Source organism: Pinus tabuliformis, chromosome 2_1 (assembly GCF_031772625.1).
Source record: "Pinus tabuliformis cultivar Carrire ecotype Pingquan chromosome 2_1, CPIR1, whole genome shotgun sequence".
In the NCBI taxonomy this organism is placed as follows: Eukaryota; Viridiplantae; Streptophyta; class Pinopsida; order Pinales; family Pinaceae; genus Pinus; species Pinus tabuliformis.
The window spans coordinates 387,443,960-387,471,848 of NC_142299.1; the positions used below are offsets into that span (position 1 = coordinate 387,443,960).

At 34.5% G+C, this 27,889-nt stretch overlaps 1 protein-coding gene across 1 annotated transcript; it reads left to right on the forward strand.

Moving 5' to 3' along the window:
- The first annotated feature begins 925 nt into the window (after positions 1-925).
- On the forward strand, positions 926-27,880 carry LOC149200484 (glutaredoxin-C1-like). Its single transcript, XM_089400955.1, has 4 exons — positions 926-947; positions 1,144-1,275; positions 2,438-2,499; positions 27,590-27,880. Exons 1-4 carry the CDS (start codon positions 926-928, stop codon positions 27,878-27,880), a joined length of 507 nt encoding a protein of 168 aa, XP_089257081.1.
- The last annotated feature ends 9 nt before the right edge of the window (positions 27,881-27,889 follow it).

Below are 27,889 nucleotides of genomic sequence, written 5' to 3' on the forward strand. Positions count from 1 at the left end.
TGTCTTCGCGGCATTTGGGTTGGTATTGTTACTTGCTTGTGTGGCTGTGCAGTCTGTGCGATGTTTGGTCTGCGGTAGAGTTGCGCCCGGGTATTGTTATTTGCAGTCTGTGCGATTTTTCGTCTGCGGTGGAGTTCCTGCCTGCTGGGTGTGCGTTTGGTAAGTTCGGCTAAGTTAATGGCATTCTGGTTGAATACTGAGGGTGTGTGTTCTGGTTAAATACTGAGAGTTTCTCTTACCTGCATGCAAGAGTCCATGGTTATTTGAGCATTATAAGTTAATGGCATTCTGGTTGAATACTGAGGGTTTTTCTTAGGTGTGGTCGGCATGCGCTGTGGTGATCTCATCGGCGGCCAGCTGTTCCTCTTCGAGATGCTGGAAAGTTCGGCTTGGGTTTTACTGTCTTCGCGGCCTTTGGGTTTTACTGTCTTCGCGGCCTTTGGGTTGGTATTGTTACTTGCTTGTTTAGCTCTGCAGTCTGTGCAATTTTTCGTCTGCGGTGGAGTTCCTGCCTGCTAGGGTGTTGTTACTTGCTTGTTTAACTCTGCAGTTTGTGCGATTTTTCGGCTGCGGTGGGGTTCCTGTCTGCTCGGTGTGACTTTGGTAAGTTCGGCTACTGTATGGCATTCTGGTTAAATATTGAGGGTTTCTGTTACCTGCATGCAAGAGTCCATTGCTATTTGGGTTTTACCCTGTTCGCGGCCTTTGGGTTATTATGATTGCTTGGTTGTTTAGCTGTGCGGTCTATGCGATTTTTCCTTTCTATTTGTTCTATTGTCTGCGGTGAAAACACAATGCGGTTGCTGCGTGCTGTGTTACCTGCATGCAAGAGTCCATGGTCATTTGAGCATTATAAGTTAATGGCATTCTGGTTGAATTCTGGGGGTTTGTCTTAGCTGCATGGGTTTTATGCAAATTTGCGTAAATGTCTGCGGGAAGCTATGATTGTTAGTTGTATTGTTTAGAGGATAAGTTCGGCTACTGCATTATAAATTAATGGCATTTGGATTATTATTGTGAATACTGAGGGTTTGTCTTCTGGTTGAATACTGAGGTTTTCTCTTACGTGCATGCAAGAGCCCATGGTTATTTGAGCATTATAAGTTAATGGCACTCTGGTTGAATACTGAGGGTTTGTTTTAGCTGTGGTCGGCATGCACTGTGGTGGTCTGATCGGCAACCAGCTGTTGCTCCTCGAAATGCTGGAAAGTTCGGCTTGGGATTTAGTGTCTTCGCGCTCTTTGGGTTTTACTGTCTTCGCGGCCGGCTGCTCGGGTATTGTTCCTTGCTTCTTTAGCTCTGTAGTCTGTGCGATTTTTCGTCTGCGGTGGGGTTGCTGGCTGCTCGGGTATTGTTCCTTGCTTGTTTAGCTGTGCAGTCTGTGCGATTTTTCGTCTACGGTGGGGTTCCTGCCTGCTCGATGTGGCTTTGGTAAGTTCGCCTGTATGGCATTCTGGTTAAATACTAAGAATTTCTGTTACGTGCATGCAAGAGTTCATGGTTATTTGGGTTTTACCCTATTCACGGCCTTTGGGTTGTTATTGTTACTTGGTTCTTTGGCTCTGTGGTTTGTGCGATTCTTCCTTTCTATTTGTTGTATTGTCTGCGGTGAAAATAGAATGCGGTTCCTGCTTGTTCTGAGGGTTGTTGTTACCTGCATGCAAGAGTCTATGGTTATTTGAGCATTATAAGTTAATGGAATTCTGGTTGAATACTGAGGACTTGTCTTAGGTGCATGCGTTTTATGGAAATTTCGGTAAATGTCTGCGTGAAGCTGTGATTCTTAGTTGTATTGTTTAGAGATTAAGTTCGGCTATTGCATTACAAGTTAATCGCATTTGGATTATTATTGTTACTTGGTTGTTTAGCTCTACGGTGTCTGCGATTTTTCCTTTGTATTTGTTGTATTGTCTGCCGTGAAAACACAATGAGGTTGCTGCGTGCTCGGTTAACTCTGTCGCAAAGGTTTGCTTGCGGTTCTGTTGTTCCAGGTGCGGCTTGTATCCCGCAACTTTGTGCTGTCGCTTTGATAAGTTCAGCCACTGCATTATAAGTTAATGGCATTCTGGTTAAATACTGAGTGTTTCTGTTACTTGCATGCAAGATTCCATGGTTATTTGAGCATTATAAGTTAATGGCATTCTGGTTGAATACTGAGGGTTTGTCTTAGTTGCATGGGTTTTATAGAAATTTGGGTAAATGTCTGCGTGAAACTATGATTCTTGGTCGTATTGTTTAGAGGTTAAGTTTGGGTACTGCATTATAAGTTAATGGCATTCTGGTTAAATACTGAGGGTTTCTGTTAGCTGCATGCAACAGTCCATGGTTATTTGAGCATTATGAGTTAATGGCATTCTGGTTGAATAATGAGGATTTTGTGTGCAGACTTCGTTAACCAATTTCGTCATTTGCACATTTTCTCATGGTACTGGCATAGGCTGGCTTGTGCATGCATATGGTCTGGACGAGAAGGAATTTGAACGCTTGGCTTCGTTGCAGGTACGGTGTTATTCTACTAATTACTTTTTGTCAATAAGTTAAACGTTAGATTAAAATGTCATGTTAGCTAGTTATAACCAGATTGGTTCTGATATGATGTTTAAGTACCTTGTTCTCCTTAGAGAGAAAAAATTGTTTTATTATGAAAACAAAATTACATTTATTATATATGTTTCTGCATTTCACAGATATCCTTAAGCATAGGAAGTGATAAAAGTATTGCTAGTAACATATCTTGTTTCATAAACAGTTTCCAAAATGTCAATATGACAGCCCTGTCATAGTCATTCTAACATATATCGGAGCTTTGAAACGAGTTTTATCTCATAGGAAATTAGCTGCTAGATATTTCCATAAACAGTCCCATAAAAAATATAGATATAGAGATATGCTTAAGCATAGGAACTGATAAAAGTATGAGTGAGAAGATATGTTGCTTGATAACGAGTTTTCAAAAATGTCAATATGACAGCCCTGTCATGGTCATTCTGACATACATCACAGGTTTGAAACCAGTTTTGTCTCATAAAGAATTAGGTCCTGGATATGTTCATAAACAGTGCCATAAAAAATTATAGATATAGATATTGACATTTAAAAGACATTCGATCAGCTCTCCTTCCACTCTCTGTTGAATGGGCCTAGCTCATGGTACCAAGTATAATCTTGCTTTTGACAGTCCATCAGTTTGCATGTTCCTGTCTTTGTAAACATGATCTGTTAAATACTCTGTTTAAGCAAGTCGAATCTCCTGAAATATAGGTTGAAGTTTATAATTATCCAATCGATTTGTTCCATTCATCCGATTCACCATAGTTTGTGAATCATCAAAGATCTGTAATTTTTGCGCATCCTCTTTCACATGCCACAATTGCCAACAGTCTTGCGACAATTTGCTTAGGCAGATTGTTGCTATGTTTGCCAAAGCCGTTCTTTGAACATATTACATGTTCATCATTTATATGGATTGTACCTGCAGTGTCCGATAATGATGGATCTTGTTGAGAAGCGTTATGGAAGTATGCTTATGCACTACTCGTATCTGGTTCAGTTTCCAAAAATGTCAATATGACAGCCCTATCATAGTCATTCTAGCATATATGGGAGCTTTGAAGCGAGTTTTGTCTAATAAGAAATTAGCTGCTAGATATGTCCATAAACAGTCTCATGAAAAAATATAGATATAGAGATATGCTTAAGCATAGGAAGTGATAAAAGTATGGCTGAGAAGATATGTTGCTTCATAACCAGTTTTCAAAAATGTCAATATGGCGGCCCTGTCATGGTCATTCTGATAGGCTGATAACGAATAGCAGGAAACTTTTTACCTTGGTATATGTTAGAGTTGCAACCTAGCATAAATCAGAGACAATACTTTTTATATTTTGACAGTTGAATTGGTGCACCACTTATGTAAAACTCATAAATAGGCTCATGGTCAATTTATTTGACAAATGCAATTGACAATGGTGTTAGCTTTCAGAAATATTCTTAAAGTTCTGTTGCATTTGTTCATTTTGTCTTTGCATTGCTTCCTTTTGTTAACTTCATTTTGTGTTTCGATTGTTCCCTTTTGTTTACTTGCAGAAATATTCTTAGAATTATGCTCCATTCTTTTCATTATGTTTTTGCATTGTTTGCATTTCCAATTTCTTTGTTATTTACAAATATGGCTTGCTGCTAGAAATTTGATATTTGTTTACCAAGATAATGCAATAGCGTATTTTTTAAATATACATACATTTTGTTCAAAACAATCAAATTCAGTTTTTGCTAACTTCATTAATTTTTTTTGCAAAGCTGTACAAGACAATTGCAAAAGCCAGCTCTGGTAAGCAATTGCAAATGATGGAACAAATAATAGATGTTGACAATTACAATTTCAGATTGCAATGCATTTTGCCTGAGAACATTGATATTGTATTAAAAAGAAATGGTCTTTTTAGACTAAATGCATTTTCATATACTGTAGGAGATTGTCTATTTGACTCGTTCGAAATGCTTCTACATTTTCGTTATACTTCAAATGAATTGTGAAATGGGTTAATAGACCACTTTCTTTTTTGCTTAAAGAACAATGACGTTGAAGCAATACAGTCATATCAATATGAACTAGCACCTGAGTTCCTATACGAGTTACATGGTGTTAATGATATTGGTACATATCTTCATAAAATGCGTTATTCTGCATCTACAAATATAAAGGAATCTGAACGAGGTTTATGGGGTGATACCTTTTGCATACGTTGGTTAGCTAAATGGCTAGATATATCAATTGCAGTTTGGTCATTGACAAGAAAAACGAGATATTTGCTTTTCAATCAACATGAAAATGCAATTCCATATTGCATTCTCTTTCATGATGCAAATCCTGTTAGTGGTCATTATGAACCATTGGTTTACCAAAAGTTTCCAATTTGCATTTGCAATGAGTCTAATATCTACCTATCACCTATTTTCAAAGATGTTGAAAGCAATTGGATGCACATTGCAAATAATATGCTTTTAAATGGACTCACAATTGCAAAGCAAGTGACATATAACTGTGGTGACAGTCTCTTTAATGCAATTTGCTATTTGGTAGCAACAGAATTCAATGCAGAGTCTTTGCGACTTTACATTGTGCAATCTTTTTGCAATGCAGTTATGCATAAGAATCAAGAGGCATTGCATTGTTTACAGCAATACATGGTAGTTGATGCGATACACTATACAATGAATAGCAATTGGCAACAATATCTGATAAATATGGCAATGCCATATGAAAAAGGACAAGTGGAAGGCAGACCATTTTGCCTGCAATGGATATCTGTCATATTCAAAGTCAATATCCAAGTATGGTCCTCTGTTACTAATAGCTTTGTCAACTACAGTTGCGCTTATTCAAGATGCAATGATATTGTTAACATCTTGTCATTCATGACAAATACATCGCATATTCACTATCATGCAATGATACAAGAATATGTTCACAATTCTCAACAATTGTCCATGGAAGCAAATGATGTTTGTAATCAATTGCATCATGGGCATGTACTAGAAAAAGAGCAATGTATATCTCAAGTACATTTTAGCAATAATATTGCATTTGAGATAGCATGTCATTTAGAGAAAATGCAACCAACTAAGGATTGTAGGCTGAATTATCACAAGCTAAAGCAATTCATACGTGCAAAACGCAAATGCAATGACAAATGCAAAAAACCATTTTCTAATAAGAAGTCAAAAAAGAAAAATGCAATACAAATTTATATCGAAAAAGTCGAAGACACGCCTAGGAATATATGTGCAGTTTGCAACAAATTGCATTTTGCAAAAAATATTAGGTTCTTCACTACAGATTTGCAAGAAAAGCATATGGATTTGACGTTGAACAATAGGACCTTTAGCAATGAAAACATATGTGTTTCTTGTAAGAAAGCACTTGACAATGGAAAGCTACCACAATTTGCAGCACCCGAACAAATAAGACGTAACATTTCATTGCCAACTGTAAATATACTTTCAGACCTAGAAGAAAGACTTGTGTCATTGAGAATTGCATTTGCACAAATCAGAAAATGGGGACATAGACGGTCACAAATTGGCTTAACAGAATCAATTATCAATGTACCAGTTCATATGGACATTGTGCAAAAAGCATTGCCACAATATCTAAATGATACAATGACAATTGCAGTTGCATTGAAAAGAAGATTTCAATACAAAAATGCATACCAAACAGGTAAAGTACGTCCCATTATTGTCATGAAGGCATTGAACGAATTATGTTCTAGAAGTCTTTATAAAGCTAGCAACATTTGTATAAATGAGAATTGGGCCCATGTTTTACAAGAGGATAATGAATACATTGTACAAAATTCAAACAGTGACAATGAAAGTGATACAGATAGTGATGCAAATAATGAAGCACCTACTGAAACATTGGTGCATGGATTAATAGAATCACAACGCATCTACGATCTGCAAGACAAGATTATTGAAGTGGCCCCTGCTGAAGGACAACGACCATTAGGCATCTTCAAGGACAAATATGCAGAAGAAATGAACTTTCCAACATTATTTTATGGCGATGCACGTGATCATGACATCACAAATAGGTTTACTTACCAAAAAATTGTGCAATGGGAATTGTTACAAGCAAGTGGTGACTTCCAATATCATACAACAAATTTGTTTTTCAAGACAATGCGAATAATAATTGATAAAGTGCTTTCTTGCATATGGGTGCGAATAAGAAAGGGACAACTAAAAGGCAGGAAAATATTAGCAAAAGATGTCAAGTATCGAGCAAATTTGGAAAAGTTATTGAAATCTGACATTGGATACATAGATTTCAAAAACATTCGCATATCTTCTGACCATTTGGAACAAATTAGGAAAAACATATTTGCAATGATACGACAACTAGGCCCTCCAACTTTCTTTGTGACATTCACAAGTGCAGAACATCGATGGAAACCATTAGTAGATACACTTGTCACATTGTTTAGAAATAAAGCAAAAAAAAGTGCTATTGATATATTAGAAGATGATGACATTGACTACCTTATAAGAAAATATCCAGTCACATGTAGCCAATACTATAGACATAGAATTAATGCTATAAAGCGATTGATATCTCAAGATACTACATTCTTTGGAAAAATATCTAATTACTATTTTGTAACAGAATTCCAAAATAGAGGAACTGAACATGAACATGGACTGTTATGGATAGAGAATGCTCCAATATATGGAAAAGAAAGCAACTCAGAAATTGAGAAGTTTGTTGACAATTACATCACTTGTAATACAAATCATTTGGAGCCAGATGTTGCTAAATTGCATAAACATCACCATACAAAAAGTTGTAAGAAGCGAAAAAATTCAAATTGCAGATACAACTTCCCCATGCCACCAATGAAATCAACAATGATCATTGAACCAACCAATGCAGAAAATACAAAAGTTGTAGAGAAGTCAATATCATTTTTTGCATTCTTGGGGCAAACAAACTACAATGATTCAACAACACATGACGATTTCCTCCTAGAAATAGGGCTGCTACAAAATGAGTACATAGAACTATTGCAACATACAGTAAAGCAACCAACAATTTTCTTGAAACGAAAACCTTCTCACATTTGGAATAAAAGTTTTGCAAACAATATCCCTGCTTTATGGAATGCAAATACAGATGCACAATTTGTGCTAAATGCATATGCTGCAGCATCATATTGTAGTTCATATATGGCCAAAATTGACAAGTCTATGACAAATGCATTTAGAAGAATACGGAGAGAGCATCAAAAAGATGAAATTGATGCTATGCAAATGATTCGTAAACTTGGAAATACATTACTCAATCTACAACAAATGTCAGCTCAACAAGCAGTGCATATAGCACTTTCATTGCCATTGAATTCTAGTTCAAGGGAATGTATATTTGTCAACACGTCTCCAGTTGATGAACGCACGTTTATGCTTAAACCGCCTATTCTTTTGAAACAAGAACCTGATGATTCAGAAGATGTTATGTGCCATTCCATTGTTGACTACTACATTGGACGACCAAGTTCCATTGGCAAAATCTGCCTTGCAGAATTTGTATCAAATTACAAGAAAAATGGCAAACTGATATCTAAAAGGAAAAAACCAAATGTTATACGATTTGTCAAATATAACAAACACAATGATATTGAAAACTTTTGTCGAGAGAAATTATTGTTATATATGCCATTTGAAAATTGTGAAGATACATTGAAACAAGAATTGCCTACATGGCTCTCTGCATATAGATTACATGAAAAAACAATTCAAGTTAATGAAGCCAAATTTACATATAACATCAATCCAACATGGGGTGATTTAGAGACTGCAACAAATGAGCAAATTAGTTCTTTGAGTACTAACGAAATGAATATGCAAAATCAAGAGAACAATTCCCATTATGAGGAATATGATTTGCAATCGGACTTGCAATTTCCAAAACAATTTGAAATGAAGAAAAAAATCAATCTTGGATTTCAAATTACTGCCCATCCATTTTTAATGGAGAACAATGAATATTACAAACTTAGAAGAATCTTGAACAAAGAACAACAAGCAATTGTAAAAGACATTGCAATTAAAAAAAAAAAACCCAAGGAACCAATTTACCTTTTTATTACAGGTGGAGCAGGTGTAGGTAAAACGCTCACAGCAAAAGCAATTTTCCAAATGCTTATACGAATTTATGATTCACAAAACACAACTGATCCTATGAAACCAAAAGGTCTAATATTAGCATACACAGGAAAAGCTGCATACAATGCAGGTGGAACAACAATCCATTCTGCATTGCTAATGCCTTTTAACAATTCTCAACTGTTCTCGCTGAGCAAAGAAGTATTGGACAACTTATCAAAGCTATATCAAGAATTGCAAGTAGCTTTCATAGATGAGATCTCGATGATTGGAAGTCGGTTCTTATATTCTATTGACAATAGACTCAGAAACATAAAACATGTCCAAACAAAATACTTTGGGAACATTGACATCATATTTTGTGGTGATTTCTATCAAGCTCAACCTATCCAAGACTCTCTTATTTTTGAACAACCAACAATCAACAATCAAACAATAACACATGATTTTTGGAAGGATAATGTCAAGTGCTTCCAATTGCATATGACAATGCGACAAACAAATAAGAGATTCATATCAGTGTTAAATAGAATGCGAACAAATTGTCAAACATCTGAAGATATAACATACATGAATACAAGTTGCATGCGCCCTGTACCAAATGATCCAACATTTCCCTACTTATTTTACAAAAACAAAGATGTTGCAATGCATAACAACAAAATATTGATGCTAATGCCTGGCAAAGAAATTTTGATTCATGCAATTGACGAAAATCAAGAGAATAACGACAGTTTCACAGCTCATCAACATACGGCTATTTTGCCACCACAACTTTTGATAAAGTTGAACATGTTAGTTGAAATGTATGCTTGCAATTATGATGCAGCAGATGGGCTAGTGAATGGTGTAGATGGAATAGTTAAAGCATATACCCATACGAATAAGGTCGATGTTCTATGGATTAAGTTCCATGACCCTAACATTGGTCATCGACAATCTAGAAAACTAGGTCATTTGTACACTTCAGAGATAGCGGATGATTGGACACCAATATTGCGAATATCAAAACCAATGCCTATGACATCAAAGATGGCACCATTGAAAATACGAAAACAATTTCCAATTCAGCTTGCATGTGCACGCACAATACATAGATCACAAGGCTTAACCTTGGATAGGCTTGCATTCGACCCTACTGGAGTACAAGTGCATGGCCTAGTATACACAGCACTATCACGTGTCAGAAACATAGAATCATTGTATTTGCTTAATCCTCTTAAACATAGCAACTTCAAGCTCAAGCAAAAAGTAAATTCTGAAATGCAACGTTTGCAAACCACTGCAAAATGGCAACTAGAATATGACTGTTCATCAATACAGTCATTGCGATCCATCTTTATTCTTTCATTGAACACTCGCAACCTTCATGCGCATCTTACTGACATATGCAATGACTATGACACAATGCAATCTGATATCTTGTGCTTACAAGAAACACATATGTTGCTGTCTATGCAAAATGAATACTTCAAAAATTTCAATTGCATCTCAAGTTGCATTAAGCATGGAGTAATGATATTGATAAAGAAAAATATCATTATCCTTGAACATACCCATTTTGAAGACTGCTTTGTAGAAGCATTGTTTGCAAAAATAAAAGTTCACACATTGCAAATTGCAATACTCAATATATATGCATCGCCACATGCAAACCTAAACAATATCCTCAACGTCATTGCAAAAGCCTTATACCAGTTAGATCTGAACAATATCACAGTTATACTAGGGGACTTCAATATTGATATGGTGCATTGCAATCAAAAAACAAAGCAACTAGAAACCTACATGCAAAACAACAATCTTCATTTCCTAGTTGACAAAACTAATAGCATGCACAAATCATTGATTGACCATGTTTGGGCAAATATAGGCAATATAAAGTATAGAATTTTCGTATTGGATGCATATTGGTCTGACCATGATGTAATATCTCTTGTCCTTGACCTATGATATACACATGAAACAGTTTACAAAATTCCAAATTTTGGCATTTTTGCAATACCTCATTGGTTTTACCATATCTATTTTACTAAAGAAAACTACAATATCTTTTTGTGGTAAACGAAGTGATAACAGCATACATACTATGCATTCTATTCTACATTTAGATATATGGCATTCTGTATTGATCAATGCAACTTGTTCCAAAGACAGCCTTTTCAATTAACCAACACAACTATCCTACCATAAATTTGCAGATATGAGCTCATCTATTTATGCATGCAGATTCTGCTTGTAAAACCCTTTTCAATTGAACAGAACGACCAAGAAAAAAGAACAACAACATGCAACATAAACAAACAGAGTATATTCTTTTTGCCTTTCCTCTTCTATGGATCTTGTCTTTTTGTTCAAGTTTACTTTTATATGTTCTTTTGACTTGTACTAAATATGTCTTGCTATTCTATAACATAGCATAAATCTTGAAAAAGGAAATGAAACAATTGAAGAAATAGAATGCATAAGCCAATTAGAAAGCGCAAACGAACCACTTGTTTTCCAAAGGTATGTCTATGAGAACCACACAAAAATGGTAATCTGTATTTAGAATATTAATGTCTAGTATATATGCATTCTATTTTTAGTTTTTACATATGTATGGTTCTATGGTTTTAATGTTCTTGTTCAGTTTTTACTTCTAGTTTGCACTAAATATATGTTACTATTCTATAACATAGCCTAAATCTTCAGAGACGAAACGAAACAATTGAAGAAATAGAATTCATAACGCAATTAGAAAGGGCAAGCCAACCACTTGTTTTGCAAAGGTATGTCTATGACAACTATACAAATATGCTGATTTGTATTTAGAATAATAATGTTCAGCAAGGCATGTTTATGACAACTATACAAATATGCCAATTTGTATTTACAATGTTAATGTTTAGTATATATCCATTCTATCTTTACATATGTATGGTTCTATGCTTTTAATGTTCCTTGTTAACTGTTTACTTCTATATGCTCTTTGAAATTGAACTAAATATATGTTCCTATTCTATAACATAGCATAAATGCTGAAAAAGGAAAACAAAAAACTGAAGAAATAGACCACACAAGTCAATTAGGAAAGGCAAACCAACCACTTGCTTTGAAAAGGTATGTATGACAACTATACAAATATGCTATTTTCTATTTAAAATATTAATGTTTACTATATATATCTCCTCTTTTTACATATCTATATTTAAATGTATATATGTCAGATTAGTGTTTACTATATATATCTTCTCTTTTTACATATCTATATTTAAATGTATATAAATTAGAAAATCTTGGACGAGTGAAGAAAGCACTAGTAGTAAGTTCCCCCAAACAATGCAGCAAGAAGACATGTACAGGTTACATATCACAATTTCTTTATTGATTGCTTATCACAAAATACATGTCATAATATCCACACCATATTGAACCATGCGTTTGCTTGTGTTAGTCCAACTCAAACAATCGGAGCCAAACCTCATTCAACAAACGTGCAAAATGATACATCAAAAAGGTATGCATATCAAACACAATACTCTAATCTATTTCTAGTTATTCAGTCTTTAGGAGAAACATAGTATTCTACAAATGTTTATAGCAATTTCTAACTAGGCAATTTTAATAGGCAAAAACAGATACTGCCAATTAAAGTATCAATTGAAGATCTCAATAGTCGTAAAACTGGGCAGCTATTTGTTGGAGACATAATGGTTGTCTATAGTGCATTCCTTGATAAAGCAAACAAATCACGTCAAGTATTGCGAGCTGATTTGACAGATGATCAAGGAATGATGACTATAACGTTGAGTGTACCTGCACATTTGGTCGAGCGACATGAACACAAAATTTTGCAAGGCAACAGCATCTCAATTACAAACTTCAGGATATTGCCTAAAAGTGTTTATGATCGCGGTGACTGTGACAAAATAATATTGCTTACTGAATCAAGTATCATAGAAACTGTACCTGAAGTTTGCAAAGAATATCATTTCATTCCCAATACGACCATTAGGCAATTTGCAAACAAAAAAGAAATGTACCTAATTGGAACAATCGCTGCTGCCGTAACACTTGCCAAACGAGTTGGATTGCATTACATACTTCATATCAAAGACGGAGATTCTGAAGACGACAATGCAACTGTATGTATTCAGATGTTACTTATTCCTAATTGTCAATAAATAACATGCATCACTTCAATAGATAGTTGTTCTAATTTGTCCATAGTTTTTGTAATTTGTCTTCTGCAATTGCAATCTTTCAATGCATACGAACAATGTAGTTGCATATTACTTTTTGTATTTTTCAATACATAGCAATTTCTGTTTTGCAGTTGCAACTCTTTGACACATATGAACAATTTTTCGTCTCAATCGAAAAACAATTGCAAAAAGGACACTTTCCGCTTATTCTTTTCAAAAATTTAACAAAAAAGGTAAACACAACAGAAACAATATTCAGAGCATCGAAGTCAACGTTCATGACTGAACTGAACACAGATACACTCAACAATCTCATAAAACTAACTAAATCTACCTATGCTGTAAGTATACCAATAATAATGTTTTTGCTGCATTTGCATTTGGCATGTAATAATGAAAATTAACGTTTGAATGTTTTATAAACAGGTCGAAGGTATTCTGACCACAACAAATCCATATTCAACTCCTTTCGAACCTGTTTGTGGAATTTGTAACTGCCCAGTGAATTCATCCATAGCAATATCCAATGCAACAATTTTCTGTTCACAATGCAATGATAATTGCCCTTTCATCTACAAGCATTGTATAAATGCTGTAATAGAATCCATTACAAATAACTTTGTCCAGTGCATTATCAGGGAGCCCTTATTACATGACTTGCTTCCTGATTTAAAATCAATGTCATATGAGACATATTTGCAACAGAAAGCTACCACTGTTTACATTTTACGTGACTTCAAAATTCAGAGCAAGTTCACACTCAATGAAGATAGTGAACTATTACATGTCAACTAACAAATGGAAGGTATATCAACATATGCCTTAACATGTTTTCTCTCAAATATGTACTCTCTTCAATTTACAGTGTTATCTTTTTGTTCTAACTAACCATTTGATATACAGATTACAAAATCCAGGAGCATGGCAGCCTTCAGATCCATAACAAATGCAAAAGTAATATGGACATGTTTCTTCATATTATGGTCTCACGATAATACAAGTATTTGACTTGCAATTTTGAGTCATTTACAAAGATTATGTAACGCAACAGTTGATCAAAAAAGGCTACAAAGTCTTTATCCATATGTGTTTGTAATGTTTCTGTTTCTGTTCTCTATCTCAAAAAAGGCTACAAAGTCTTTATCCATATGTGTTTGTAATGTTTCTGTTTCTGTTCTCTATCTCAAATGGAACACATTCTGCATCATGCTTCAAGCTTGACAACGAGAGATTGTCTTGTCAGCTTTTGTATGTATATTTTTGTCGCATCTTAAAAACTGCCATGTTTGGTTTAAACTATATCATTGAATATAGCAAATGCAACATCAGTTGAGAAATAATTTTGTATCTACAGCTGCTGACTGCAAACAGAAAAGATTCCATAGATTGATTAAATGACAAATCGTATATTGAATCCGCTAGTCATTTCTATCTGCTCGTATGTTATGGCTGAATGCTATGTTAGTTTTTGTTTCTTGCATAGTGTAGCTAACCGTTCAGGAAACAGGCCTAGAAAGTCTTTATACATGTCTATTTGTATTGTTTCTGTTTCTGTCTTGTATTTGAGATCGAAGGCATTCTACAACATGCTTGAAGCTAGACTTTATAAATAGCATCAAACTATATGCACTTTAAAATGAATATATGTTGTTTGAAAATGCAATAATGGCATAATGCATTTGGAATTATTACTCCTTACCTGGGACTATATGCAATCGATCAATTGCTAACTGTTGCTTGATATGCATGATTTTTCATTATAATAGCATTATAACCTTAAGCCAAATGAAAGTTTTGGGCTCGAAAGGTTTTGTTTTATATTACCTATGTTTCTGTTTACTGTTAGCTCTACAATTTGCTTAAATTTTTTCCATGTTGCTAAACACATCTGATTCAAAGTCAAACATAGAGTTATATTTTCAAAACAAATGCTACAGGATAGTTCTTTGCATAAAATCTGGTAACATTACGAGGAAACAATTTATCCCACAGACCATCTGAATATGCCATATATCTGGAGACTGCTGACATGATTTGCAGTTTACAATCTGAACAATGCTCACATGTTTTCCAATCTACAACGCACAAAGGACACAATGGCTAATGTACATTTCTGGTAGCTTCCACTCATTCCATTGGTATTCTTGCTCGGACTCAATGCTGAAATTCAAATGAGTAAGTTTATCTGAACCCATTTCATTTTTTACATCATTTGAAGTCGAAACCTTATTTCAGAAGTCTATGGCTTTGTAGCTTCATGCTTTTGATCTCTCCTTGTGCAATGCCATGTTTAACTAGTTAGCATGAATATGGAATTTGTGTTTGTTGTTGGTGGAGTTCCTGTTCTACTTGTTTAGCTTGACATTATTTTGAAATCTTGTTGTCTAATTAGCAGGATTGTTGCAATGACTTCTGAAATGAAGCACACAACAGCTGCCAATATTAGAATATTACCAAGAAAACGCCTTTCTCACTGTGCTTTCGAAAGTAATCAGTTGGTTCAGGTATTACAGATCTGTTTTACTCTTATACAACCATAAGTATTGCAGAAAAAGCCTTAGTTCACATAACTCCTTAACATGTTTCCTCTCAAATATGTCCTCTGTTCAATTTACAATGTTACCATTTTATTCTAACCAACTGTTTCTTTTACAGATTACAAAATGCAGAAACATGCTGGCCTTGAAATTGTGTTGCTCCCTCCTCACAAAAGGCAAGTACAATCTGCAACTATTTGATGGTTCTTTCTGTTTGCAACTATTTCAGGTTTTTTTGCAAATACCATATCCAGACATCTTTGTTTCATTTATCGATCAAGATATTATTAAATGCAAAATTGAGTTGAGATGTTTTAGGTTACACTTCCATGTTATTTCAGTCTTGCATAATTTGACTACTGTTTTGACTCAACAAGTTTATATGCATCAGCAAGTGCAGTTGATGATATAAAGTGCAATTCGTGACAGAGCATGATGATGATCTCACTCGTGAAAGGTAGACAACATTTGCAAAATTTTGTTAATTGCTGCTATCATAGTGGTTTTGCTGATCACTATTTCTGTACTAATGTCCTTGGCATTGTATATCACCTTTGGCAGTGTAACAGCAACTGGTCAGCTTATCACAACAACTACAGTTGAAGTTGTAACATCTGAATGCACAGTTGCAGCCATTCTAGGAAAGTCCGGAAATGATCTTGTTAAAATTCAGCAGTTAAGCTAGTATAAAGAAGCATAAATTTCTGCAAATTCCTTGGCATCCCCTTCAACTGAAATTTTTGAAACATGCAAACTTGGAATGAAGTGCTGTCATTGCTGACAAAATGTTACAGCACAAATCCTATGTTCTTAAATGATCATCTTGTATCTGAACATTCATCTAGTCAAATGTTGTATTAATTATTAGTTGATAAAAATTGGCATTGCCAATTTTTATTTTGTCTCTATGACTATTGACTCATTATGCTAATGTTTAATGCATTAATTATTAGTTGATAAAAATTGGCATTGGCAGTTTTTATTTTGTCTCTATGGCTCTTGATTCAGTATGCTAATGTTTAATAAATTGGCATCTTTATCTGTTATATATTTGATTTTATGCAGAAAACCAATGTTATAATTCAATTTGATTTAGTTACTTGAACTCATTTCTTTAATAATTGGGTTTGTTTATTTTTTATATTTGTTAACTACATTGGCCCATGCCTTAGCATCACAACAAGGTTAATTATGATAAACACTTTTTACTATTATTAATCATGATACACATGTCAATTATAATTAAATTTCAATATCTCTCAGCCAATATAAAAATATTGTTATTATTTATTTTTATTTAATTATAATATCACACTCTATCTTTAATGTTTAAACAAATAATGCATTTTATAATTTAAATTAGCCATATAATATTAAATACTGCTTATCCATTCATATTTAATTATAACTATTAAACTATTTATAGTTTTAACTAATTATAAATTTCGTATAATATTTTTATTATTCAGTATTCATAATGAAAAAATTACACTTCCAATCACAAAGAAATAAAATTCCTTGAATAAAAAGATTCCCACATTGAAATGAACTCTTATCTATTTTTTAAAACACTATTAATTGAATATGACTTTCATAATTTATAACATGTAATATCATTTCTCCTAGTTGTGTTAACCTGCAATAATTAGCTTATCCCAACGCAAGCCTTTCTTGTCACCACGTATAAAGTTTAATAACATAATAACTTTTATAAAATCAAGCTGCCAAAACATTATTTCTAACTAAAAAATAGAGTAATTTGAAGTGCTATAGTCAATCTCCATTTTTTTATTATTTTCAATTATCTCAATTTTCGTCATTCTATATGTCATCATACCTCCTATGCCTATGCTATGCCAAATAAATGAATTATATTGAACTATGCCCCCTTATTAAGATAATCACAAAATAGAAAAACAACTATGTTTAATGGCCTCTGTTTATCTGTGATGTAAGTCCTTTCACAACACCAAAAGATAATGAATATTTTCTTGCAGATCATGATTTGTTTATTTTAGTTTTTAATTTATAAAATAAACTTATCAAAATTGCTTTGCTATTGTACTTAGATCCAATATTTGCTAACCCAAAGCTATAAAAAAGACCAAAAGTCATGTCCTTTTGCATCACACCAAATTATTAATTAAATGCAACAAATTACTAATTAGAAATTAGATACAGGGTTTATTTTCTTTGCTAATTTGTAATTGGAGAAATTTAAAATTCACACTAAAGTTATGATAAACAATATTTTAAAATAAATATATCTTTTGTTCTTTTGACCATGAAATAATTCGCCAATCATTGACATTAACCTAAATGGTATCGCTTATGTCCAAACATGTTACTAGATATCTAATATTTCAATCATGGGTCCAAGACTCCATAATTTTTAAATGCTTAAGTTCTTCTTTGACTTCCAACAATCGTTTATCTAAATATTGAACACTCTCCACCACGGATTTAATTATCAAATTTATATTCATAATAATGTTTATTTGGTCATTATCATTTTATAAATATTTCCATAATATTCAAATGTAAAAAAATAACAAAATTCTATCTTTTATGCACCATTAAAATACATAACTTACTTTAACACTCTTTAATTCTTCATACATTATAATGCATTATTATTACCTTTTATAGTTTTTTCCCGTCAAAGTTTCCATGATTCAATCTTAAATTTTATTACATTTTAATTATTAATCTACACATTTTCTAAATCATGACACATTGGAATATTACATCTAAAACTAATCTTACATTTATCACAATTCTTATTTAACAAACGCAAAGTTCATTATATTTTACTCTTTGCATAAAGTCAAAAAGTCCATACAACAATTCGCTATTCAATTCACTAAACCTTAATACAAGTAAACATGCCTAAAACATACTAGTAATGCAAACCCGCTCTAATGATAATGTAAATTAAACACAAGTTAAATCTCAACCGGCAGGGACTAGCGCCACTACAGTGGCTCCTTTTTATATTATTGGCAGGCTTACCCTGATCACTCATCAATGCCGTGATAAAGTAAAATCATGAAATTAAAACCTACAGGTGTCTCACATTCTTAATATGGTCATCAATTTGTAAATGTCTCTACGGCTAGAAGTGAAGTCTCCTGTATATGGCTAGAAGTCTCTTGTTCAAGTATGCATGTCATTCCATATATATATTAAGGTTAGATTATAAAGTTTAATTTTCAATGTTTTTATAATAGTTTGATTTAAAAATAGTTTTTTGGATTAATGACATTGTAAAGATTAGGTAGACGTTTCAAAAAATTTCAATATCTTTTATAATAGTTTAATATTGTATGTTTGAGAAAAAAAAATTACAGTCATTCTACTGTAATTAAATTAGATAAATTTTGTAAAGTTCCAATTAAATGATTGTTATCAACATTGAACTTATTTGTTTGAATATCATATGAAGCATGGTTCCAATTAAATGTAAATAAATAAAATTAAAAAACAACATTTACATGAGAGATTGATATTTATAATAAAGATTACTTAAGTGTAAAGTAATTTAATTTTCTAGTCATTTTATGATTTTCTTAGAAAAAAATTAATTAAAATCAATTTCAAATTTTTAAATTTATATAATTTAAACAAATTTATTTAAAATTAAATTTATTTTTCAAAGTTTTTGAGGTAGTATGTATATATATATATATGTTTCAATATTTTTTTTATAATAATTTAATTTCCATAAAAAGATTGTTATTTTCAATCTTGGCAAGATTTGAACCTATAACTTAGAAATACCTAAACTCTCTACAAACAAATTAAACTATACCTTTTGAGTGTGTGTTTTTATTATATATATGATGATGATGATGCTTAACGTCCACTAAGGCCAATGTGGTCTATTGGACCTCAAGGAAAGAGAGTCTCATTGTCATTCTTCAAATCTTGTTTATGTGATCAAAGAGCATGGAAAGAAGCGTTCCAAGATTGCTATACTTGGGTTGGCTTAATAAGTCAAGAATATTGGAGGTGTGACTGATGATAGGGAATTGAGAGTGGGTGTGGGGAAGTTCTGGACAATCTAAAAGGAAGTGCTTTTCATCTTCCACCTTCTTAGTATCACCAATCTAACAAATTCTATCGTCTCAGGGAGTCTTCGGAGTAGACCATCGTCCAGTCTCACTCTGAAGCTCATGAGAGTTAGTTTTAATCCTAGGCATGTTCATTTTCTTCTTAGTGCTGGTCAACATAGAGAAATAATTTTGGTTATCGAGGGTGGGGTTGATCACCTCCTTATAATACCTTAGCTTCATTTTACCCTCCAGCTCCTTAGCATCCCACATCTTGTCCTTAAAACTGGAGGCAATAGTATCTTTGACACTATCCTTGCTTCCCGTGATGATCTCCTCCTTAATCCCCCAAAGGTTGAGCCAACATTGAGCATCCTGATGCCACCCTTGCTTGAGGCGCGGGTGCAGGTTTTGACTAAAGTTAGAAGCAATTTCTGGGAGCCTCTTGGATTCCATATTGTGAAGCTTCTTCTTATACATCAAATATCTAAACATAGTTGCACTTTCAATGGGGGACAAGCCAACTTCGATCAAGAGGGTAGAATAGGGAGTATTCCCCTTGATATTGAGGTTATAGGTTATAAATTTCTTCTAGATCATCTCAATCTTTCTCCACGACTCCCTAGATATACTGCACCCCCAAAATTCACATTCGTATAAGATAACAGGGGTGACGAGAGTATTAAAGAGGAACTTTTTTTTACTCTAGATGTACAGATCAACTGACTTACAATTGTTTTCAAGCTCATAGTAAGATTTACAACCTCCAATAATTCTTTTCTTGGTGCTATAATTCCAATTGAGCTGACGGGGAAAGTCAATACCCAAATATTTATAAGAAGAAACATGCTCAAGATAATGGTTATCATAGACAAAATTACCATGGGTGATCATTTTGGATTTAATGATCATGACTTTAGCCTTGTTGGTATTGAATGTCATATCCATCTTGGAGCAGTAGACATGAAGAGTCTTAAGATATTTGTCAATGTCATCGTGGCTCCTTACAAGAAAACTGATATAATCAACATAAAGGAGAAGAGTAATGATAATACTAGCGAGCTCGGTACCTTTGCAGCCCACAGTTTCCAAACACTCGTCTCGTTTATTGATGTAAATACCAAAAAGGGTAGAAGAAAGGGGACAACCTTGCTTAACCCCGCTATTACATTTAATATCTTTAGACCACCCTTTGTTGGTATTAATCTTGGCAATGATAGTCTCATAGAGGCAGATGATAACAATACTTAGTTCAGGAGGAACCATGATCTCTTTAAGCATCTCCCAGAGCTTATCTCAGGTGACAGTGTTGAAATATTTTCTAAAGTCCACAAAACAATAGAAATATCGGTTTCACTATTGTGACATTCCTTTGTGATGATCCTAAGGGTGACAAGGTGGTCAATAGTCGAGTGATGTCTCTTAAAACCAACTTTCCCTTTAGATCGTTTAACCTGGTTCTCACGCCAAAGGCTAATATTTTTTTCCAGAATGAGTACATAAAGCTTGGCTAGGATGTGGCTAATCATAATGGTCATGTAGTTAGAGGGAACACTTTTGTCCCCATTTTTGAAGATAGGCACAATAAGGCTTTGTGTCCAAAGCTTAGGGAAGCCATGCTTTACAGCCAAATTGAGAAGCTTGTGGAGATGAGGAATGAGGATATATTTTCCCATTTTAAAGATCTCAACTTGGTAACCTTCAATATCTTTGGCTTTCCCATTAGCGAGCTTATTAATCCCAAACTCAACGTCTTCTAGAGAAAAAATATCATCCTTAACAAGAGTGTTTAATATGGTGTCCATGGTGTCCGAAGAGTCATACAACTTCTTAAGATAGTTATCCCAATTTTCTAAGGGGATAGAATGATTATATTTAGTTTTACGAACAAGCACATTCTGCCAAAACTTTATGGGCGCAACTTTAGAAAGGTGGAGAAGATGCTCTTGTCTCTTATTAATATATGACCTCTTCTTCCTCTTAATGAGAGATTTGTATATACTTATATTCTAGAGCTTAATTCTTTCATTAGGGGCATCTCTGATTGCTTTCCTAGAAATTTTACAGTCTTTGTCATACCAAGGATTGGAATTTCTATTATTTTTCTTATACAAAGTCTTATTAGAGAATTTTCTAATGGTGGTGGAAAGGGTAGTAGTAAAATGGTAATAGATTTGATCAATGTAATTATTATAAGTCATGAAGTCTAAATTCCTTTCCAAATCCCTTAAGAAAAGGTCGACCTCACTTTTTATCGAAGTGAATGTGAATTTTTCTTTCACTGTTCTCCTGCATGTGGGTGGTATTCATAGTAAGATTGAGGGATAAAGACAGAATCTGTGGTAAGAGTCAAGTTCATACCTGTTAAGAAGCTCAAAGTTTGTAATATGGTTGAGGACTGGATGTCAGAGATCACATAATCTGCGATGTTGCTACCCAACCCATGGAAACAAGTCATATGACTGGAGAGAGGCCATTTATTAATACCATTGCAAATGATTATGTCCTGAAAACTATAAAGTTTGAGGAGCTCGGTGTCGAATAAGTTCTTGATTATGTCTTCAGATTTTCTCTTGAATCTATTAGCTAAGTGACCATCTTCATCAAGCCACAAGGGGTTAGGGTTAAATTTTTTACTTAACATAATATCTTGATTAGTAACAGTCTGAGCATTAAATTCCCTAAGCAAAAGGATATTGCTTTCATTCCTTAGGTTGTAGATGTCTTTTTCTAAGGTATTTAAAGGACAATCATTAACCAGGTTATTTTTCTTATAAGATGTAGAGTTGATAGGGGCAAAATAAAAAATTACAAGGAATATCCTATTGGTTGTAGAATCAGAGATTTCGATCCAAATGTATTGATTTAAGGGGTCGGTTTTATGAAGTCGGTTATGAGAGGAAACAATGTTCCTAATATAACAGGTTATACCACAAAAACCTCTCCTAGAGGATTTATTATTCCAGACAGGCCAAAGAGTGAAAGCGTCAAGGTGAGGGACCCTAGATTCGTCATGTTCCCAAGTTTCAACTAAAAGAATAAGATCAATATCACTTGGGATCCAACTTAACATAGGACCTTTACACCATGGAAAACCACGACAATTCTAGGAGAGGATCTAGAGTGATGTTATTTCCTATTTAGCATTTGTGTTTGGGACTTTGTCTCTAATGATAGATTTTATATTCCTAATGATTGCCCATTTCCTTTCTTTTCTTGCCTCCTTGACTTTTTGTACTTCTTTTGTAAATTCAGCTTGGTCTTCTGGAATGGGGTATTCATTTCTAAAGATTCTCGTTCCTTTTAGGCTTGGGGATTTCCTAAGTATATCTAATTTATGCTCATTACCACTAACCTTGACACGGATGAGTCTATGTTTATGCTCAAGTATCTTTCCTACCCTTATTGCTTCGGTGGTATAAGTTGTTTGAATTTGAGATTTTGTCTTTAATTGTTCTTTAACGAATTCTAATATGTCTTCATTGTTTTGTTCTTCTATACAAACAATTATAAGGTTGAGTACAATTAGTTTATTAATTTCTTATTTTATGTGTTTAATATCTAATCTATTCTCTGTGTCATTTAGGGTTGAGTTATTACGTATTTGTTCTTTTAGATTTTTAATTTCATTTTTCAAAGTGTCATTTTCTTTAACCATTGCTTGTATTCTATGTTTGATTTCTTGAATTCTACCTTTCATTCCTTGGAGTTGAGTCTCGAATGAGAGAATTTTATTGTCTAACGATTTGTGGTTATTGTCAAGCATTGTAGTTAATTCTAGTTTAAAATGGTTTTCTCTTTCTTCTCTTTGTCTTTCTAAAGATTCAATGTACTCATAAAGACTTTCTAAGGTAATTTGACTTGGTCTCCCTTTGCTAGAGCGGGGTTTAGAAAAATGAAGAGAAATTCTCATAGTAGAAATCAGCAAAACTTAACCAGGGAAGAATAAGTGGGAATGTATGCACCTGTCGGAGTTGGATATTGAACTGATTTTTCTAGATTCACTCGTAGTTGACTTTCAGTTTGTCTCCTCCAAGAATGCGTTCTCTATAGCTATGGGCCTTTTGATTTCAAATGTTGAGGCTATAAGATTATTGATCTGAAAATGGAATTGTACTTGTTTAAGGGTGCAAGGTATCCATTTTCCCTAATTTCAAATGTGAGTTATACACTCCAAGTGACCTCTAAAAATGTGAAAACTTCGTATTTCTTATACAGAGATAGACTGTAGGGGCATTCACCGAACATGTCACCTCTAAAGAGAGGATGAGTTCCAGAGGCTACCTGGCCCTCTACAGGCTCTGCCTAAAAAAATAATGAAGTAAACACTTAGAAGTTTTTGGCATACACATACTTGAAGTTTGATGTCTTGCGGAATAAGACAAATAACTTTCTGCAGCTGAATAGGTGATTATGTGTGTATGCAAGTTATGTATATTTGTCGTTTAACACTTTATATCAGTTTTGTTTAGTATATCATCTTCAGTAAATTAAGACATCAAAATGATAAAGCAGTTCACCCCTTCTAGGCTACATCTGCTGCACCAAGCCTCTCAAACTAGGCTTGTCCTCTTGTATTAAAAATGCTACAAAGGCTAATACAAGAATATGAGTGTCTCGAAAGACAGATCTGACTGTAAATACAGAATCAGAAGATAGGAATTAGCTAAACATGCTCTTTCACAAACACTAAACATGAAATTGTACCTTATACAGTACTTTCCCCAATTGGCCCTGGTGGCCCTTTAAACTTGCATGGAGAATTTCGAGGTAAAGATGACCTCAATTGGTTCTAAAACATCTACCATTAGACTCAGAAGGTCGAAAATAGTAGACATAGGCTTTTGAATCACCAAAAATGGATGAAAATAGCCCCCAAACAGCTCAAACACTGAAATGGCCTTAGTGGCCCTGAAAGCTTCCCTGAAGCTAAACAGTGAGAAGAATGCATCAACAGGGAAAAAGAGCTGTAGAAATGGATTTAGAATGCTGAAAAGCTTTAGGAATGACCTTATTTCCACATTCAATGGCTGCACACATCCCAATGCAGCTCCCAAACTGATTTGGCCCTAGTGGCTCCTAGAACTTACACGAAAAAAATCACCTAAAAACGACCTTAGATGGCTGTGAAACCTGTGCCAATGGCTTCAGAAGGTCGAAGAGACCCAAAATCAAAAAAAAATTCGTCCAAAAAGGACTTTCCTAGCCAAAGTTATGGCTCATTGAAGATTTCCTCCAATTTGGCCTAAAATCACTCTAGCTAACTGTAGTGGAAGTTCAGTTAGCTCCGCCAATTATGGCGGGACCACCCAAATTTGGCGGTCCACCAAAAATACCTCCAGACAGACCACGCATTAAACGGTTAGTTGACTGCCAGTTCAGTTTGCATGTGAGCGTTTTCCGGCGGTGGTTAAGCTGCATTGAATAGCGTGCTGGCGGTTAGTGTTCTGGCCCACGGTTATGGGCGCGTAGTCACATGGTATGGGGGGCTGGCCACTTAGGGGCTGGCCCCCTTCGAGCCCCGCTTTAACCAACTTTAAAGTTCATATGCGCATTTTCTGGCACCCATAACAAGACCTAACCGCATGGTGTGTTGGTAAGGTGTTGTAGTGTTTGCTAGAAGGTCGTAGGTTCAAACCTCTCCGTCTCCAAACAAATTTTAATATGCGCCCGCATACCTTTGCTGATGTCACCCAGGCCATGTGGCGGCCTCTGGGCCTGCCACGTGGCAACTTGTGATTGGCTGCCCAGATGGAATATTCCAAAGAATATTCTGCGGAATATTCTTTTTTTAATATTTTTTTTTGAAAAATATTCAAAAATTAAGGGTTATTGGGCGATTTTGTTTTTGGCATAACTTTCTCATACGGTGACCGTTTTTCGAACCGTTTGCGGCGCTGGAATTAGGAAGATGAGCTCTATCTGGTCATTCAAGTTCAGACTAGTTCTGAGCACTTTCATTTCTGACCATTTTACGACACTTGGTCCTGAGCTCCTGATCAATTATCCACATCTAAGCCCTTCATATGATGTTTACAAAATCTGCATCGTCCACACTTGGCTGCAGAAATCCAACAATCACCAGTTTGAAATGAGTTCGGTTCTTCTATGAATTCGTAGAGCCTATTCTACTATGATCATAGCATCCAATTGTCGTCCCTTTGTCTTCAAACATTTCCAGTAACCTTCCACGATTTTGGAGGGAATTTCATTCAGTGTTCACCATATTCAATTTTAGTGACCCTACAGTCTTCGTAGAATTATCTGTTGTAGGAGACGAATAGTTTACGGTTGTTACATGTGCTTCCAAAGATTTCTCTTACGATTTTTGTAAACCCTTTCTTCGGCTAGATGCTTATCTGTGACGCAATTTCGAAACAGAATCACAGGCCATCCTGCAGCTTTTGGCACTCACTCTTCAAATGTGTTGAACTTTCAGTGTTATCATTTTAGCATGACTAGATCTAGATGATTATAAATTTCTACCAAAGCATGGATTTAGCTCAGTCTGTACTCCTCCATTTGAATTGAGACCAAATATCCTGACTGAATCTGCAACCAAACCCGTCTTAAAATTTTCTTAACACAATTTTTTTTCAGACCCAAGTCATCATCTCTCTTCTATCAATGTGAACCCTCCCAACTACCTCAGATGCACCCTTTGAACTGCCTCAGTCGAGCCTCATACCTGCAGGAGATGTGTTGCCTTAGACCTTCAGGAGATGCAGTATATATAATTATTTAGTTTGATTGAAGTAGATCAAAACTCATGAAATGTTACAGCTGAGGTTGTTGTTTTGTAGGTATCTCCATAAAAATTAATGTAAATTAATGTGATTCAATATATAAGGAATCAGTGCCTCCAAAATGAATATTGTATGTTGGAGGGAAAAAAAATTTGTAGAGTTTTGAACATGGTTAAATTGGATAATTTTTGTAATTTTTCAATTAAAATATTATTCTCGAGTGACCTGTTGATTTCAATATCAACATTGAACTTATGTGTTTGAATATTATATCAGGCATGGTTCCAATTAAATGTAAATAAATAAAATTAAAAAACAATATTTACGCATAATAAAGGTTACAAAAGTGTAAAGTAATTTAATTTGTTTCTCGTCACATTATTATTTGATTTTCTTTAAAAAAAAATTGATTAAATTTTATTTAAAATTAAATTTAACTAAATAAATAAATATTTTATAATTTTAAATTATTAAGTTTATATAATGTAAATAAATTAGCATAAAATTAAATCTATTTTTCAATATACATATATAAGAAATTAATTAATTTGATTGAAATAGATCAAAACTCATGAAAAAATTGATTAAATTTTATTTAAAATTAAATTTAACTAAATAGATGGATCTAAATAAATTAGCTTAAAATTAAATCTATTTTTCAATATATATATATATATATATATATATATATATATATATATATATATGAAATTATTTAATTTGATTGAAGTAGATCAAACTCATGGAACGTGTCATATCCCTCTCGTAAATAACTCAAGGTAAATCAATTAGTTATCAAATAGTAATTTTTTAAAAGATTACGAATTAGTTTCAAAAACTAATTTTCGTTATTCGTAAAATTGAATGAGAAACTAATAGCTGGGTGTCGAATAGAGGAGGGGACAGTTGGAAACATACCGAACTGAATCAGCCACATATTCCATGGTAGCAGTAGTGACATGGTGGAGAGTAGTGGTCTATGTGGGGAATAAGCGTTGTTAACGTCTTCCTGTTTTAGACTTTGGAGGGTTTTTTTGGAAGGTGTACGAGCCTGCCTGCCTGGAATTCCAACAACTAGCTGCATGATTATTGATGTTATAAGACCCCCTCGGTTTGTCCTACCGTTTAGGGGGGGATTGCAGAACAAAGCCGACATTTCATAATCCCTCATTGGTGCTGGGGAGGCGAGGAGCGTTGCCTTTATCTTTGTCATCATGATGCAGGGTTTGCAATACAGGGCTGGCAGATCATCGGTTCCAAGCACCGTGGCCTCCGCGGCCTGTAGGAGGCCAGCCACCGCTACGCTGTAGTTGGGGCGGAGCTCAGTGGAGGACGCCGAGGAGGAAACGATGACCACGAAGATAGCCATGATGAGCCTGAACCCTTTGGAAAGAGTGTAGCGCCTCGCCTCCGATAACGTGGTGCTCGTATTTAATGTCACTTACCGCTGCATGTGCCACGTGGTCAAGCGCCTCCTCTGCGGCCTCGGGGTTAATTCGGCCGTCTTCGAGCTCGAGGAGGAAGGGGAAGGCGCCGAGAACTTGGATATGGAGAAGGTTCTGGTGAGATTGGTCGGCAAAAAGCCTACCGTGATGGCGGTTTTCATCAGCAACCTCAATTGTCTCATGGTCGCGCACATCAGTGGCAAGATCATGCCCAAATTGAAGCAAGTCGAGGCTTTGTGGCTTTAGAGAATCAGA